At 48.0% G+C, this 18,423-nt stretch overlaps 1 protein-coding gene across 1 annotated transcript in view; it reads left to right on the forward strand.

The window, feature by feature from the left end:
- Positions 1-17,957, forward strand: part of Rhce (Rh blood group CcEe antigens) — a 36,246-nt gene extending 18,289 nt beyond the window's left edge. The window contains exons 4-10 of the mRNA XM_028759862.1: positions 3,521-3,683; positions 5,097-5,260; positions 7,116-7,253; positions 11,954-12,078; positions 13,541-13,620; positions 16,090-16,163; positions 17,742-17,957. Of these exons, the coding sequence (XP_028615695.1) occupies positions 3,521-3,683; positions 5,097-5,260; positions 7,116-7,253; positions 11,954-12,078; positions 13,541-13,620; positions 16,090-16,163; positions 17,742-17,768 (771 nt within the window). The 3' untranslated portion in view covers positions 17,769-17,957. The remainder of the gene's footprint in view (positions 1-3,520; positions 3,684-5,096; positions 5,261-7,115; positions 7,254-11,953; positions 12,079-13,540; positions 13,621-16,089; positions 16,164-17,741) is intronic.
- The last annotated feature ends 466 nt before the right edge of the window (positions 17,958-18,423 follow it).

Here is an 18,423-nt window from a genome sequence, read left to right on the forward strand (position 1 = left end):
AGGAGGGGAACTTAGTACAAGAATCTCCACGTCCATGAGGTTTAACTAGACTCATAAAGTGACCAGAAAATGACTGGAAGTCTCCGAGGTGTCCTGCCTCGGTTGGGCACACTCCTCTCCGTTCAGTAGCTTTCTCTTTACTGAAGAGCAGGTTTCCTCCCCTTACCCCCACTCTTCCCTTTGCTGCTAACTAAGTCCCAGGTCCTGTAAAAGAAACTCCGTAGCTAGTGTGAAATAATAAAAAAGCAATCCATGCTATGCCCGCAGTGCACTGGCGGGCAGGTCGGCCTGTTCTCATCTCATGGAGACTGTCTGACCCGGGGCTCTGAAATCTCTCCACTCAGCTGGCAGGTTGCTGCCACACCAGCCCCTCACTTCCAAATTCCCACAGCCTTTTGGGGAGTGCTTCTTGCAAACCCACACTAGCTTTCTCTCTGGAACCCAGTTGAGTCGCCGCATGAAGGAAAACACCACATGCACTTAGTTCAGAATCAACCAATCGCTCAATTGCTGGGCGCAGCAGCTAGCATCCTAATTTTATAAGCTGTACTAAATATAACTCCTCCGGTTTCCGTTCTAGAGCAGAGGGCCAGGGCATGTTTTATGGTAGCCTAGGGTCCACCCAGCTGCAATTGACAGAGCTTAGTCCTCAGAGTAAAACATGGTCATCAAGACAGGGTAAAACCAGAGGTGGGGCCACATACCTGTAATCCCAGGCCTGGGACAGTGGAGACAGAAGGATCAGAAGTTCAAGGTCTTCTTCAGTTATGGAGCAAATTTGAAGCTAACTTGAGCTACAAGGACTTTGTCTTAGAAACACAACAAAACCAGGCTGTGCTGGCATCAGGCTTTAATCCCAGTGCTTGGGAGGCAGAGGCGGGCAGATCTCTCTGAGTTTGAGGCCAGCCTGGTCTACAGAGGGAGTTCTAGGACAGCCAGGATAACACAAAGAAACCCTATTTTGAAGAAACAAAACCAAAACAACTCCCCACCCCAAAACGTAGCAAATAAACAAACAAACAAAGGAAAACTAGAGCTAAGGAGATGGCTCAGTGCATCAGAGTGTTTGCTGTACAAGTCTGGTGACCTGAGTTTAATCCTTGGAACCCACTTAAAACATCGGTTGCTAGCCGGGCGGTGGTGACGCACGCCTTTAATTCCCAGCACTTGGGAAGCAGAGGCAGGCGGATTTCTGAGTTCGAGGCCAGCCTGGTCTACAGAGTGAGTTCCAGGACAGCCAGGGCTACACAGAGAAACCCTGTCTCAAAAAACCAAACAAACAAAAAAAAATAGGTTGCTGGAGGACTGGAGAGATGGCTCAGTGGATAGGGGCACTTGCTGAAGTGCTGAAGACCTGAGCTCAGTCCTCGGCACCCTCATCAGGAAGCCCATGAACAACTGTAACTCCAGCTTCGGGGATATGACATCCTCTTCTGGCCTCTGAGCATGCACAGATGCTAATACAGACACACACGCATATATGCATAAGTAAATAAAAAATTATTTTTTTCATTTTTTATTTTGTTTTCTAGTTATTTAATTAATTTGTTTTTTTGAGACAGGATTTCTTTATGTAGTCCTGGCTGTCCTGGAACTAGCTCTGTGGACCAGGCTGGTCTCAAACTCAAGAAATCCTCCTGCCTCTGCCTCCTGAATGCTGGCACTAAAGGCATGCGCCACCACCACCTAGCTTAATTTTTTTATATTTGACTGATTGGGGTGTGTGTGTGTATGAGAGAGGAGAGAGAGAGAGAGAAAGAGAGAGAGAGAGAGAGAGAGAGAGAGTCATGTTTCCTAGGCTGCTCTTGAACTCACTATGAGTCAAGGCTGTTTTGAACTCTGCTCTGCCCGTCAGCATGTTCTGAATGTCAGGATTATAGGCGTGTGTCCTGCACCAGGCTAAGTGGTGCTGGAGATTGATTCCGGGGTTTTGTGTTTGCTAAGCAAGCATTCAATGGAATGAACTATATATAAACTCAATTTTAGGTGTATCTGAGGCAGGGCCTCATTTTTGTAGCTCAGGCTGGCCCTGAAATCACACCATCCTCTTACTTCAGCTTTCTATGAGCTGGAAGTGCAGGCATGTGCTCTTTCTGGTCCTTAGCTGGTAGGCTTGCATCTTTATGCGTGAGTGAGGGCTCTTAGCATCATCTGCCCATTTGAGAAGAACTTCCCGAGAGTACCTGCTATGTACCAGTCCTTCTCAAGACCCTGGGGAGATACAACTGTGGGAACTTCTGCTGCGGAAGGAACGGTTACCAGTAAATGTGAAATGGGCAAAAGGTGTGTCATGTTAGTGATAATCTATAGTGAAAAGTAAACCATAGGGCTGGAGAGATGGCTCAGTGGTTAAGAGCACTGACTGCTCTTCCAGAGGTCCTGAGTTCAATTCCTAGCAACCACATGATGGCTCACAACCATCTGTCATGGGATCTGATGCCCTCTTCTGGAGTGTCTGAAGACAGCTACAGTGTACTCATATACATAAAATAAATATGTCTCTTAAAAAAAAGAAAAAAGAAAAGTAAACCATAGAAAGATGGTGCAGAAATATGAGAGGCGGGTAAGATACCAGACACCAGTGGGGAAGCTCCACCAAGCAGATTCTGAGGCCAGCCCTGGAGAGTGTCTGGCAACAGCAGCCAGCCCTGGGAGAGTGTGTGGTGACTGCGCCTGTCCAGAGGCCCTGTGTCTTTGCCCATACCCTTCACACATCTTGCCCTTCGGTTATCCTACAAAGCAGACTGAGATGTACCTGCTTGTTGCTCGCTCCCAAGGGCTGACCACTTCCTCTTCCCTGCCCATCCCCCTCTGCCCAGGGAGCAAGTAATTTCCAGCTGTTGTAGGTGAGAGGCAGCCACTGGAGGTGTGAGGAGTTGGAAGCAGGCAGAGTGGAGGTGTGGAGGGAGAGGTGAGCCGGGAGTAGAGCTCACAGGGTCTCCCTGCTGGTCATGGAGACAAAAATCACTGAGGGAAGTGGAACCCCCTGGAGGATTGTGGGCAGGCAAGTAACAGGTTCTACAGCTGTTTGGAGAATATCCAATAGGGGCAAGGGCAGAAACAGGAAGTCCTGCTGGAAGGTTATGGCAGAAATTTGGAGTCTCGCTGAAGGTGGCTTTGGTCAAGGCAGCAGCAGGGAGGGGGCGAAGAGTAGATCAATTCTGAGTGTTTTTGTTGTTGTTGTTTCGAAGACCCTGAAAACAGTCTTTACTCTAAATCCACTAAGAGTGAGGCCCAAGGTTTAGTAAACTTACAATGTATGAGGCACGATTAGCGTGAACCCAGAGTCTATCCAGCTGTGGCACGCTGTTACAGGATGGGCCGTGTCACTTGTTAACGCCAGGCTTAGCTGCCCACTGGCTCTTCTGAGCCAAGAGCTAGCTGGCTGGGCTGGATAAGCTCTGAACTGCAGGTCAGAGTTCAAGTCATACCTCCCTCAGGAAGCTCAGGACTGTCTCAGGGGTAGCAACTCCTCTGCCTAGGACTCAGACACTCACCGAACCATTGTGCTCTGTTGCAGATGAAAGACCACGTCGTCATGATGCACGGGCACGTGTTTGGGGCCTATTTTGGGCTGACCATGGCTTGGTGGCTTTCCAGGTCTCTGCCCAGGAGAGTGGGTGAGAACGCCCAGACAGAAAAGGTTCAAATGGCTACGGGCTCCAGTCTGTTCGCTATGCTGGGTAAGGACCAGAGGGCTGGTGATCTACCTGAGCAGAGTCCAGACACTGCACAAGCTCTGCTGGGAAATCCTTGGCCTCTGACCCTGAATGTCCCTGTCCCTTACATAAATGCCCTTAGTTTCTAATCATGTTGTTGACTTGATGGGTTTGGATTAAGCCTTTCCTTTTAGGGAATCCCTCTCCAATAATATTCAGCGGAGACTTGGGTGTGGTGGTGCACCCCTGGGCTACAGTACTGGGGAAGCTGAGGCAGGAGGATTGAAAGTTCAGAGAGGCTCATTCCACTGGACTTTAAATAAGTTTTTATCTAATATTTTTAACTCTAACAGTAAGGAAGCCTATTGGCAAGTCGATATTATGAGGAAAAGCAAGAATTGAGAAAAAGAAAGGCAGGGGGGAGCTGGGCCGATGGCTCAGTGGTTAGAGCACTGGCTGCTCTTGCAGGGGAACTGGATTCTGCTCCCTGCTCCCACAAGGTGGCCCACAACTGCCTGTAACTCCAGTTCTATGCCTTCTTCTGGCCTCAATACAGGCATATATGTACATACATACAGGGAAAACACTAATGGATGAACAACACTTTTACAGATGGTTGTGAGGACCATGTGGTTGAACTCATGACCTCTGGAAGAGCAGTCAGTGCTCTTAACTGCTGAGCCATCTCTCCAGCTCAAAGAACACTTTTAAAAAAATTATAATTTTCAAAATCTAGGGATTTATGGGCCAGCAAGATGGCTCACTGGGGAAAGATTCTTGCCACCAAAACTGATGACCTGCGTTCATCCTCGTGATATACAGCAGGAGGAAGATTTTTGTTTTGAGACAATGTCATATAGTTGCTTAGACTAGCCTGTAGCTTAGTATGTAGTCCAGGCTGGCCTTGAATTCAGTGTCATTTTCCTATTTTAATATCCTAAGAACTGAGATAACAAGTGTGAGTAACGACACACCTGCCCTGTTTTTTTAAAAAATAGATTTATGTATGACTGTCTCTCCTGCATGCATGTATGTGCTCCGTGTGTGGCTTTTGGATCCCCTAGAACTGGGATGACAGATGGTTATGAGTCACCATGTGGGTGCTGGGAGAAAAATCCAGGTCCTCTGCAAGAGCAGCCAGTGCTCTTCTTACGCGCTGATCCGTCTCAGCCTCTGCACTGCATGTTAAAAGAAAGCATTTGGCCATCAAAGACTAGAGTGAGGCCTGGTGTTTGCAGACTTCAGCTCTCTGGGCCTTAGATCTCTGGTCTGCTTCCTATCAACCTGGGACTTCAGAGGGGAGAGGTGACTAGTCACCAGACTGGAAAGTGACTGGCTTCACGTGCTAGCTAGCGTCAGGCCAGTCGTCTGTTACCCCAGAAGACTGCAATCTCAGAACAGGAGCTTGGTTCTCGCTAATGGCCCTCTGCCCTCCAGGCACCCTCTTCTTGTGGATATTCTGGCCAAGTGTCAACTCTGCTCTCCTGGAAGGGACAGAGAAAAGGAACGCTGTGTTCAACACCTACTATGCCCTGGCAGTCAGCACGGTGACAGCCACCTCCATGTCAGCTCTGAGTCATGCCCAAGGGAAGATCAACATGGTGAGAAGCAAGGCTGCTTCCTGGGCAGCACGTGTGTCTCTGCGCATAACACCTACATTTATGGCCCTTACCCAAAGGCCTAGGCTATGGGTGAGGCTGCTCCAATGATAGGCCCTTCTATGTCTGTCATGTAGGGAACATCAGGGCACCAGAGACCGGACAGGCTGTTTGTGGGGTAGTGTGTGTGTTTAAGTCAATCAATATTGGGGCTGGAGTTAAGAGCACTGGCAGCTCTTCCAGAAGATCTGGGTTCAATTCCCAGCACCCACATGGTAACTCACAACTGTCAGTAACTCCTGTTGCAGGGGATCTGACACTACCGTACAGCATACATGTGGACAAAAGACTACTGTCTCTTAAAAAAACAAAAAAAAAAACCCAATCAGTATTAATCACACAGATCTGACTGTAGACCCCACTTCTGCTAGTTGCTGAAGCCAGCCACCATGAGTAAGAGTCAGCAGAACAAACTGGAAGAGTATTAGGCAGCCGTTCTTCCCTCAAGAAATTTCACTGGGAGGTGGTGGAGGATGCCTTTAATCCCAGCCAGCACTTGGGAGGCAGAGGCAGGCGGATTTCTATGAGTTCGAGGTCAGCCTGGTCTACACAGTGAGTTCCAGGACAGCCAGGACTACAAAGAGAAAACCTGTCTCAAAAATCAACCAACCAAAAACAAAACAAAAAAACAAAAAACAAACAAACAAACAAAAAACAAAAAACAAAAAAGAAGAAGAAGAAGGAAGGAAAATAAGGAGAGAAAGAGGGGGGATAGATAGTATATGAACAGTACTTAGTGTGGAGAGGGTCCTGGTACCGATACTGATACACTTGGAGACAGTTTGTGACAGGGATGGATGAGAGGAGAAAGGCGGGCTCAGCCAGCCAGAGGCACTGAGCTCACAGATGGAATAGGAGTGGAGGAGGGTGGGCTTGAGGGAACCTGGCCGTGATGACAGGCTCCCAGCACAGTGCAATCATGGGGAGGTTAGTGTGCCCACAAGTGATCGTGCTGGTGACAGGAATTCTAGCAGATAAGACAGGGTTGCTGAGGAAGGCTAAGACGTGGGTGTCAGGTAAAAGCTCAGGGCCCTAAGGCCGAGAACTGAAGGCTCCTCTGGTTCTGCCAGGACAGAGGGCGATAGTGGGGGTGTGACCTAGGAGCCAGGGACAGCGTCCTGGAGCTGAGTGTGGTCACAGGGACCCAAGCAGTAAGTAGTTATTACTAATGAACATGATAACAGTGGCTTCTGAGATCGTAGCCAGACCCTGGGCTAATGGCTGACTCAAGGCTGACTCTTGAAGCACCAGGCAGTAGCTGCGTACTCCGTTACCGGAGATCTGACGCCCTCTTCTGGCCTCCGCAGGCATGATACATGCATAAGGTGCACAGACAAATATGCAATAAAACACCTATACAGAAAATAAAAATAAAAAAACTTTTTAAAGTTTAGAAAAAAAAGTTTAGAAAAAGAAAGGACATAGCCTCGTGATGGCGGCGACAGCACACAGCCTGGCCTTGAACTCAAGATAGTCTTTTCGTAGCCTCCTGAGTGTTGAGATTAGGTCACAGTTCGTTGTATCACACCCTATTCTTTTAAGTGCTCAAGGATTCTCAGTCAGAAGGGTTACTTCCTGAGCTTGAGGGAGCCTATAGACGAAGGTCACTTGGTGCGATGGACTGGAAGGGATGACTTCCGGATCCACGAGCCTGGATTATTAGGAGGCTGCTCATGGCCAGTGCGCTGAAAGGCTGTGGGAAGACAGCGCCCTCTCTGACCAGTGCGCTGAAAGGCTGTGGGAAGACAGCGCCCTCTCTGAGCTCCGCTTCTCCCACTCACAAGTCCTTGTTCTACAGGTTCACATCCACAACGCAGTGCTGGCGGGGGGCGTGGCCGTGGGGGCCCCCGGTGGTCTGATTTCTTCTCCTTGGATTGCCATGGTGCTGGGCCTCACAGCTGGGTTGATCTCCATCTGGGGAGCCAAATCTCCACCGGTAAGGAACTGAAAGGCTATCACTCTGCTTTGCCTCGATCCCGCGGTATCTAGGTCACTGAGTGGTTCGTGGATGCATGGCCGCAGGTATGGACACTTTCTTAGGCCAGAGACAAGGCTGGCCATGCCCAGAGACATTTCTGTCTACCATTTTAATTTTTAAATAAATTAAACTGTAGCTAGACAGTGATGGTGCACCCCTTTAATCCCAGTACTTGGGAGGCAGAGGCAGGCAGACCTCTTAAGTTTGAGGCCAGCCTGGTCTACAGTGAGAGTTCTAGTATAGCTTGGGCTACACAGAAAAACCCTGTCTCACACTAACAAACAAAAAAAAACCAATTAAATTATATTTGTTTGTTTATTGCATATTTATTGTAAGTACCAGTAGAAGTCAGAGGATAACTTGCATAAGTCTGATCTCTATTTCCTTTGCATGAGTCCTGGGATTTGAACTCAGGTCATCAGGTTTGGGAGCAAGCAAGTGCCTTTCCCACTGAGCCATCTCCCAATCTAGGTGTAGGGGTATTTTTGTTTGTTTGTTTGTTTGTTTGTTTTTAAAGATTTATCTATTTTATGTATGTGGGTACCCTTTCATTGTTTTCAGACACACCAGAAGAGGGCATTGGATCCCATTACAGATGGTTGTGAGTCACCATGTGGTTGCTGGGATTTGAACTGAGGACCTCTGGAAGAGCAGTCAGTGCCCTTAACCACTGAGCCATCTCTCCAGCCCCTAGGTGTAGGGTTCTGAAGGCTGAATCTAGATCAAAGTTCCTCTTTTTCTTTTCTTTTTCTCTCTCTCTCTCTTTTTTTTTTTTTTTTTTTTTGCAGAGAAGGTTTCTCTGTAGACCAGGCTCTCAAACTCACAGAGGTCCACCTGCCTCTGCCTCCTGAATGCTGGGATTAACTAAAGGCGTGCACCACCACAGCCCAGCTTTTTCTTTCTTTTAACAACTTTTTTAATCGGTGTGAGGGTGTCCAATACATTGGTACTGGAGTTACAGACAGTTGTGAGCTGCCATGTGGGTGCTGGGAATTGAACCTGGGACCTCTAGAATAGCAGCCAGTGCTCTTAGCCACTGAGCCATCTCTCCTGCCTGTCTGCTTTTCATCAGCAGTGGGAACAAATGTCTCTAATCTTTTCTGACTTTGAAACCCTGAGATGAGAGTGGTTGTCACACAGTAGAAATGGTTCAGAAGGTGACAGATGCCACTGGGCTCAGGCCCTGTCTTAGTTATTGTGTCTATCTCTGTGATAAAATATGACCAAAAGCAACTTGGGGAGAAAAGGGTTTATTTCATCTTACAGTTGGTAGTCTGTAGCAGTCCCTAATTAATTCCTTGAATAGATCCCTACGGACAGCAGTGTATTCCTCGTTCCCGTCCCCAGTGTTCTGGCTTCTCGAATGAAAGACACACACATGGCCTTTCTATTTTGGTATGTCTAAAACAGCTCAATGGCTGGGCCACTTCCTAACCATCACGTGGCTAATCTACCTCCTTCTAATATTCCCGAGTTATTACTTACTAAATCCAATATTCTATCTTTGCAGTCCTGAACTCAGTCAGGGAGCCCTCTTGGGCCACTATCCTCCCTGCCCCCAGCTCCTACATGGCCGCTATGTTTTCTATGTCCCTCACTATCTCAGATGTGGCATCTTTCCTCTCCTTCTTCTCCCAGCATGGCGGATCCCTCCTTCCTCCTCTTTCTCTTGGACCCACGCCCTAGAGAAAAATCCTAAAGTCTCACTCTGTCTACCCTGCCCAGCCATTGGCTGCCGACATCTTTATTTAGTAATCAAAACCAACTGGGGACAGGGTCTCTCTATGTCTTATAGGTGGATGTATGGATTCCCATACAAACTCTTTTGGGAACCCAAAATACATAAGAATACAAACAGGCACAAAAGAAGTCAGGAATGTGAGGCAGGAACTAGTGTGTAGACTGAGACCTGCTCACTGGCTTGTTCCCCATGGCTTGCTCAGCCTTCGTTCTTATAGAATAGAGGTAGCACCAACCACAGTGAGCCTGGCCCTCCCACATCAATCATCAATCAAGGAAATACCCCCACAAACATTGTCTTAGCTGAGGTTCTCTTCTCCAAATCGACTCTAGCTTGTGTCAAGTCGACATTAAACTAGCCAGCACCAGTCCCATGATGTCCTAGTGCCTCAGCTCCCTTGACTCTTTGGCCAGGTCTGGGTGGCTTTATCACTTTGAAGATGAGTCATTTGCTTGTTCGTTCAGTCAGTCTTTCACCACACACACTTTAATTCACACAAACCCAGATAGACGCAACACACAGATAAGCCCCAGAAAAATACCTAAGCTAGCCTAGGACAGGTCAGCGTAAAAGCCAGTACTCCCAGATGGGAGGTGGCCTTGGATGAGCCGTGGACAGGAAGTGGGTTTAGCCAGGCAAAGGGGGAAAGGCATTCCATGTGGTGGCAGTGCCTTCAAATGCTCAATGAGAAGAGTGTGGCCCAGCTGAGAAACAGGTATGATTACAGCAGAAGGTTTGGGTTAGACCAAACACCGCAAGAGGTTGGAAGTACTGGCATATCTCCTGGGGTCTGGATGTTCCCTCTAGAGACAGAGGGGACAGGAAGCAGATAAGGAACCTGAGGAGATTTCCTGTGTCTTCTCAGACCTGCTGAAGGAAGAAATGGGGGGACTGTAGGACAGACTACCATGTGGACAGATGCTGTCATCCTGACATCTTGTCTCCTGGTGTCTTGTGGGTGGCACTTATGGGAAACATTTGGCAAGAACTAGAGACATTCCTGGTTGACATGCTGCTGAGCTGTGGGAACTAGAAGCCAGGACTACTGCTTAGCCTTCTATAGTATCGCTCTCCCGGCCCAACACAGACTTGTCAGCCTCACAGATGAACGGCATCTGTGTCAAAGCTTCTACTCAGAATGGGACACGAGACAGTCAGAACTGGCAACTAACTGTGTTGGCTGTTTTCCTTGGCTCTGTCACTGAGTACCACCAAGAAACAACTTAAGGGGGAGAATTTTTTATTTTGGCTTATGGTTTGCAGGGATACCGTCCATCATGGTGGGAACAGCATGGTTGCCGGCAGCTCTCTGGCAGTAGACGTGTGTACAGCTGCTTGTTCACATCTCAGTGGACCATGAAGTTGAAAGCTTAGACATGGAGCTAGCTTGTAACCCATAAGACCCAACTCCTGGGAAGTTACTTCTCCAAGATGGCTCCCCCTTAAAGGTCCTACAATTTCCTAGAACTGGAATGTCAGGAGGAGGGGGCAGATATTCAACCCCATGTCTGTGGGGGCCATGTCATATTCCAACTGTGACAGTATCACCTGGGAGTTTGTCAGAATAGCAGAATCCCAGTTCTTATCCATAGCCACAGCCATTAAATCTTCTGTGTGTGCATGCATGTGTTTGTGTGTGTATGCGTGCGTGCATTCGTGTGTGCGTGTGTGCACGTCTGTGCATGCTTGTGGATGGAACCCAGGCTCTTGCATCTTGTAGGCAACCATTCCCCACCTATCTACATCCTCAGCCTGTCTCAGCTTTTTATTTTATTTATTTATTTTATTTTTTTTTAATTTTTTTTGAGACAGGGTTTCTCTGTAAAGTCCTGGCTGTCCTGGAACTCACTCTGTAGACCAGGCTGGCCTTGAACTCAGAAATCTACCTGCCTCTGCCTCCCAAGTGCTGGGATTAAAGGCGTGCGCCACCACCGCCCGGCGTCAGCTTTTTAAAATAAGGATTTCATTTATTTTTATGTGTATGAGTGTCGTCTTGCCTCTATGTATGTGTCTTAGTCAGGGTTTCTAGTCCTGCAAACATCATGAGCAAGAAGCAAGTTGGGGAGGAAAGGGTTTATTTAGCTTACATTTCCACAGTGCTGTTCATCACCAAAGGAAGTCAGGACTGGAACTCACACAGGGCAGGAACCTGGAGGCAGGAGCTGATGCAGAAGCCATGGAGAGATGCTGCTTACTGGCTTGCTTCCCCTGGCTTGCTCAGCTTGCTTTCTTATAGAACCCAGGACCACCAGCCCAGGGACGGTACCACCCACAGTGGGCCCTCCCACCTCCCACCCTTGAGCACTAATTAAGAAAATGCCTTACAGCCAGGCGGTGGTGGTGCACACCTTTAAGCCCAGCACTTGGGAGGCAAAGGCAGGCGGATTTCTGAGTTTGAGGCCAGCCTGGTCTACAGAGTGAGTTCCAGGACAGCCAGGGCTGCACAGAGAAACCCTGTCTCTAAAAAAAACCAAACCAAAACAAAAACAAAAACAAAAAAAAAAAAAGAAAATGCCTTACAGCTGGATCTCATGGAGGCATTTCCTCAAGGGAAGCTCCTTTCTCTGTGATAACTCCAGCTTGTGTCAAGTTGACACACAGAACCAGCCAGTACAGTATGTTTGTGCACCACATGTAGAACACTGACTCCAGAGAGAGTGCCACCATGTGAGTGCTGGGAGCTGAAGTTTAGAAGGACCTTCTCTAGAAGGGCCACCTAACTGCTGAGTCACCTCTCCAGGCCCTCTTCATGGCATTTTAAGTGTTTCCTGGGGAGATGTGAATATACCTTTAGGGCATGTTGAGGTAAGCCTCTGTGTCCACTCCCTTTGGTGCCCCTGATGTCAAGGACTGGAGGAGTTGGGAGGGACTGTGGGTCTTACTTATAGGTCTACTTATAATGCTATTTTGGACCCAGGTGTGTTTGAACCACATGTTGCAGAACCCCAGTGGGATCCACTACACCTTCGGCTTGCCAGGTCTTCTCGGAGGACTCACCTACTACTGCCTTCAGATAGCAGAGCCCCCGTACTCGGAAGTCTGGTGGGTCACTTGGCATCTTCTCTTAACCTTCATCCAACGTGGGAGAAAATGTACCAATTTATCCAGAAAACCTTTTGTATGTTGTTGTTGGTAGTGGTTTTTTTTTCTGTTTTTCAAGATGTTTTTTCTGTGTAGCCCTGGGTGTCCTGGAACTCACTCTGTAGACCAGGCTGGCCTCAAACTCAGAAATCCACCTGCCTCTGCTTCCCAAGCGCTGGGATTAAAGGTGTGCGACACCACTGCCTAGGTATAATTTATTTTTCTTCTTTTTAAAATCTAAACAGAGTCTTACACTGTAGCTCAGATTGGCCTGGAACTCACTCATGCCTCAGCTCAGATATGAGTTACTACACCCAGCTTCAGACATGTTCCTAACCTCTATCTTGTTTGGAACTTCCAGTTCTCCTGTACACATCTCAGAAAGGAGCAACTTAGGAGTGGGGCCCAGGGACACAAGTTTGGAGGCCCCACAAATCTAGACAGAGCAAGCCAGAGGCAAGAGGATCTCCATGAGTTCAAGATCAGCTTGATCTACAGAGCTAGTTCCAGGACAACCAGGGCTACCCAGAGAAAACCCTGTCTCGAAAAACCAAAACCCAACCAACACAAAGAAGCAAAAGAGAGTGACCATGAAGCCATCCCTGTGGGTGGTCGTGAAGGCTTTGGGGGTAGAGGGATTGAAAACTGTACCCAATGTTTCCAAGTTCTTGCAATTGTCCTAGAGTTCAGGGAGAAGGCTAAGCGAGGAATGCACTTTCCTTACAAGCTGAAGTACGCAGGCAGGGGTAACGCCCCAGTAGACCCTGAGATCTGTCTCCTCTTTCCTTGTTTTCCTACCTGCCTGTGGAGTGATGGACAGAGAAACAGAAGTTCCCAAAGAGGCTTGATTAGGGGCAGAGGTGTGGCTCAGCCCAGAGAGTGCTTTCCAGCCTTTCATACCACACAAGCTGGGTGTTGTGGCATACGTCTGGAATCCCAGAACTTGGAAGGCAGAGGCAAGAGGACCAGGGATTCAAAGTCATTCTCTGCCTGGCAGAGGAAGAGTCTACCACATAGTATGTTTGAGGCCAGCCTGGGCTAAATGAGATATGAGGAGAAAACAAAACAAAACAAGCAAACAAACAAAAAAAAAGCAGGGTTGAGCAAAGAACACCTCTGACTAGTAAATATGCTGAAGAGTGAGCTGTGGTCCTGCTGAGGCCGAGTCCAGCAGCAATCAGGCTCCGGCTGATTCACAGAGCCTGGGAATTTTTAATGTGCCAAAGAGGACTGTGGGACCGCTTTTCCTGTCTCAACTACCTCTGCAGAGCTCTACAGGAACATGGTAGTGAGGTGCCAGCTCCGGGAAGGCCACTTGGTTTCTTTACAGTTCTTCTTGGCAACGTCTAATGCCATCTGTCATGTTTGTCCCCGATGCCTGCAGCCTGATACCTGAGTGGCTTCTCTGCTTTGTCCATTCTAGGATTATCAGACAGACGATCACTAACATTGGGACTCTCAGCTTCGCTGTGGCCATGGGACTGGTGACTGGACTCCTCACAGGTTAGTGCAGTACCAGCATGCAACCACTAGAGGGTACCCTGGTACACATGCTCAGGCTTGGCCCCTTCCTCCCGAACTCACCCTTCTCAGCATCGTAGCAAAGTGGATTGCTCAAATGATGGTTTTTAAAAGTCACTATCTTTTAAATTGTATTTCATGTGTATGGGTGTTTTGCTTGCATGTATGTCTGTGTAACACTTGTATGTCTGCTACCTGTGGAGGCCAGAAGAGGAAGGCAGATCTCTGAAACAGGAGCTACAGATAGCTCTGAGCTAACATGGCGGTGCTGGGAGTTGAACCTGAGTCCTCTGGAAGAACAAGTACTCTAAACCGTTGAGCCATCCCTTCAGCCCCTCAGATGCTGATTTTAAAACTCAAAAGAATCAAGGCTGGAGAGATGGCTCAGTGGTTAAGAGCACTGACTGCTCTTCACAGAAGTCCTGAGTTCAATTCCCAGCAACCACAAGGTGGCTCCGAACCATCTGTAAAGGGATCTGATGCCCTCTTCTGGTGTGTCTGAAAACAGCTACAGTGTACTCACATACATAAAATAAATATTTATTAAAAATTATAAAAATCAAAGAACACATAGCAGGGCATTCACTCAGGAGGCGGTGGCAGGCAGATCTCTATGAGTTCAAGGCCAGCCTGGTCTACAAAGTGAGTTCCAGGCAAGCCAGAGCTATACAGTGAGACCCTGTCACCACTACCTCCCACTACAAAAGACTCAACACAAAATCCAAGGAACACTTAATTTCAGAACTAGAAAGGCCTCCAGAGGTCACCTGCTGCCAACCAGGCCAGAGAAGTCAAGGACCTCCCTGGAGTTCTAAGTGGAGCAAGTGGCATTCCTGAGTCCAGGGGGAGTAACTATACCCAGCTTTGCACAGAAGCCCAAGGAAACCTTCAGGCCTGCCTTTCACTCCCTGATGGCTTCCTTGTACCACATCACTCAACAGATGCACATCCAGGTTCTACTAGGAGCCAGTTACTCTGGACAACAGGGGACAGAACCAATTCTCCAGACCCCTAGAGTGGACACTCTAGTCAGCAAGTGCCCACAAATCATCCAATTCAGCACAGGAAGTCCATCCTCCCTTCTCTCCCTGCTTTTATTTGTTTTTCTGAGACAGTGCCTCACTCAGTATCCCAGGCTGGTCTTGAACTCTTTTTTTTTTTTTTGTTTTTCGAGACAGGGTTTCTCTGAGTAGCCCTGGCTGTCCTGGAACTCACTCTGTAGACCAGGCTAGCCTCAAACTCTCGAACTCAGAAATCCACCTGTCTCTGCCTCCCAAGTGCTGGGATTAAAGGCGTGCGCCACCATTGCCCGGCGAGCTCTATGTTTTGCTGGCATCAAAAGAGCACAAGTGGAAAAGTGATTGGTGCTTTGAGAGTGAAGAAGACCAGTCAGCTTTCCCTCTGCTGTTCACTCTTGACATCAGGGAATCGGTGATTAAGGACCTGGAGGGCTGGAGAGACGGCTCAGCGGTTGAGAATGCCAGTGCCTCTTGCAGAGGACCCAGGTTTGGTTCCCGGCACTTATGTGATGCTCGCGACCTGTTTTAAATCCAGATCCAGAGGTCCAACCAATTGTCCCCTGTTGATCTCTGTAGGCGGCAAGGGTGTCACTCTCCGTGGTTGCTCTTGTGTTTGAAGTGTATCCATCATTCCTCTTCCTCCTCAGCTTCCTATTTCTTCCCTCCCTCCCTCCCTCCCTCCGTCCTTCCCTCTCTTCCCTTCTGAGTTTCAGTATGACTGGTGATCCTCCTGCCTCTGCCTCCTGAGAGCTGGGTTGCAGGCGTGCACCATATCCAATTTGCTAGGGCCCTTCTAGTTTACCTTGAGGAAGGTTGTCGGATCCAAGCCCATGGCATACTGCTGGGTGTGGCCTTGATGGTTCTTTGGGAAAAAAAATCTTGCCTCCACGGTTCCTTACCAAAGTCTATAGAATGAACAAAGCTACCAGAAGCCAAGGAGCTTTGGTTTATCTGTCTCAAAATTACAGGGAGGGCACGTTTCTGTTGAGATATTGTCGTTTATGTAGAATATTTCAGTGATCTCTCATTATTACTACTACTATTATGTTTTTCTTTTTTCTTTCTTTTTTTTTTTTTTGGTTTTTCGAGACAGGGTTTCTCTGTGTAGCCCTGGCTGTCCTGGAACTCACTCTGTAGACCAGGCTGGCCTCGAACTCAGAAATCCGCCTGCCTCTGCCTCCCAAGTGCTGGGATTAAAGGCGTGCGCCACCACCAACCAGCTCGTTTTTTCGAGATGTGATTTCTCTATGTATAACTAGCCTTGGCTGTCCTGAAAGTCACTCTGTAAACCAGGCTGGCCTTGAACTCACCCTGCCTCTGCCTCCCAAGTGCTGGAATTAATGGGGTGCACCACCACTGCCCAGGTTTCTTTGAGACATCTTGAGATACCAAATGAACTCTGTGTATTTTAACATTCAATTGTTTGTTTAAGGTTGTCTCCTAAGTGTCAAAGTGTGGAGGGCCCCCCATGCAGCCAAGTACTTTGATGATCAGACTTTCTGGGAGGTAAGATTTTTAAGCTATTATATATAGATTTGTGTTTGTGTGTGTGTGTGTGTACACGTGCGCAAGAAGACCAGAGGACACTTAGGCGTCTTCTTCAGGTGTCCCAAGCTTAAAGATAAGGAAATGGAGCTCCATTGGAGATTAAGTCACTTGGCCAAAATGGCAAAGCCAAAGTGGCAAAGAGGGAAACAGATGAGTGTGCTTAGCTCAAATGTGTGGTGGGCATCTGCTGGAGAATTGTCTCCAGACCTGGATGGTACCATGTGGCCATCATACCTATTTCTTGTCACTATAATGTAGGAAAACAGACCAGGGGCTGCCAGTGCTCCCATTTACATAAACCCAGAGACAAGGGGCTGCATGACTCTATCAGTGTCATAAGCACCATGTAGAAAACACCAAACAGAATGAGCTATTGCTTACCGGAAGTAGTGAGTCCCTGCCACTGGAGGAATTCAAATAAATGATCCATGGGGATCCATCATTCATGAAGTTGGGCGTGCTGGCCCATGACTGTACCCTAGGATGACGGATTCGGGGATAGTGCTGGGGGGGCTGGAGAGTGGTTAAGAGTATTTGCTTCTCTTATGGAGGCTATGGCTTCAGTGTTGCCAGCAGTTACTGGTTCCTGCGACCCACATCCTGTAACTTCAGTTCCAAGGGTTTGGGGTCACCTCTGGCCTCTTCTGACACTGCACACATGTAGTACACACATGGACAAGCATGTACATGGAGTATACACATGGGAAAACAAGTACAGGCTGGAAGGATGGCCCAGTTGTCAAGAGTCCTGGTGTTCTCCCAGAGGACCTGGTTTTGATACCTAGAACCTGCATGGCAGTTCACAACCATCTGTAACTCCGGTTCTAGGGACTGGACGCCTCTGATAGCCATGGGAGGGACCATGCATATGCGCAGTGCACAGACATACATGCAAACAAATCCTCCATGCACACAATTTAATTAAAAATAATTAAAGCTGGGTGTGATGGCACACATCTTTAGTCCTAACACAGGGGAGAAGGAGGCAGGTGGATCTGAGTTTGAGGCCAGCCTGGTCTACAGAGTGAGTTCCAGAACAGCCAGGGCTACACAGAGAAACCCTGTCTCGAAAAACAACAACAAAAAACAGAAACAAAAACAAAAATTAAAAAAACAGAAAAAGAAATATATAGGTAAGATCGGTAAGATCTCTCCTAATTTAAGATTTTCTTTTCTTTTTTTTTTTTTGGTTTTTCGAGACAGGTTTTCTCTGTATAGTCCTGGCTGTCCTGGAACTCACTCTGTAGACCAGGCTAGCCTCGAACTCAGAAATCCGCCTGCCTCTGCCTCCCAAGTGCTGGGATTAAAGTCGTGCGTCACCACTGCCCGGCTCTAATTTAAGATTTTCAAAGTGACAGCCAGGTGTGGTGGCGCTTGCCTTCAGTGTGGTGGCGCTTGCCTTCAGTCCCAGCCTAGTCTACAGAGTGAGTCAGGACAAGTGGAGGTACATAGAGAAACTCTTGTTTCAAAAAAAAAAAAAAAAACCCAAAAACCAATCAAGTAAAATATTAAAACAAACACGCCTTGCCTTCACAGTTCCCTCACTTGGCTGTTGGATTCTAAGCAAAACCATCTGAGAACGAGGCTGAGCGAGGAGACGCCCTTACATTGCGTCCCATTTGTCTGCATCCTGTGTTTCAAGAAAGGCTTCCAAGTGGCCATTCTAAGTTTAAATAATATGTTTGCTTTCATGACAGATACTATCGATACTTTTGGCTGAAAACACTTCATTAAAGTTCTGGTCCAATTCTATCTACAACGGTTTCCTTCTTCTCACACTTACTAAAGCCGCTGCCCCGGTGGCTAACTCCTGGCTACAGGGAAATTAAGAACCCTCACCTCTGGTCACTGCAGCAGGCTTTGGATCTGGCGGTTTTACAAGGGCTTCAGCCTTCCTCAGACTGTGCTGTGGGGAGAGAGTGGGGCTGGCTGGGGAGCGAGGGAACACACTCTCGAGTTCCTGAGGGTGGACTCACCTGAGACCCCTGTCAAGTTCCACCCCTCTGTGATTTGAGATGTCATGGGGAAACACCAACAAAACAGTCCTTTTGTGTCCTGAAGAGCCAACATCATTCAAACCCAGGGACAGTGGGTGAGGAAGATTCTATACGTCTAATCACCTATGACACGGATTGCAGAAGGCCGAGTCTTCAAGCTTAGCTTTGAAGAGTTTGTAGTATTGTGAGGTGGAAGCCTGGGGGTGGCACAAGAGCTCCCC

The sequence above is a fragment of the Grammomys surdaster genome, unplaced genomic scaffold, assembly GCF_004785775.1.
Source record: "Grammomys surdaster isolate TR1022 unplaced genomic scaffold, NIH_TR_1.0 126313, whole genome shotgun sequence".
Taxonomy (NCBI): domain Eukaryota; kingdom Metazoa; phylum Chordata; class Mammalia; order Rodentia; family Muridae; genus Grammomys; species Grammomys surdaster.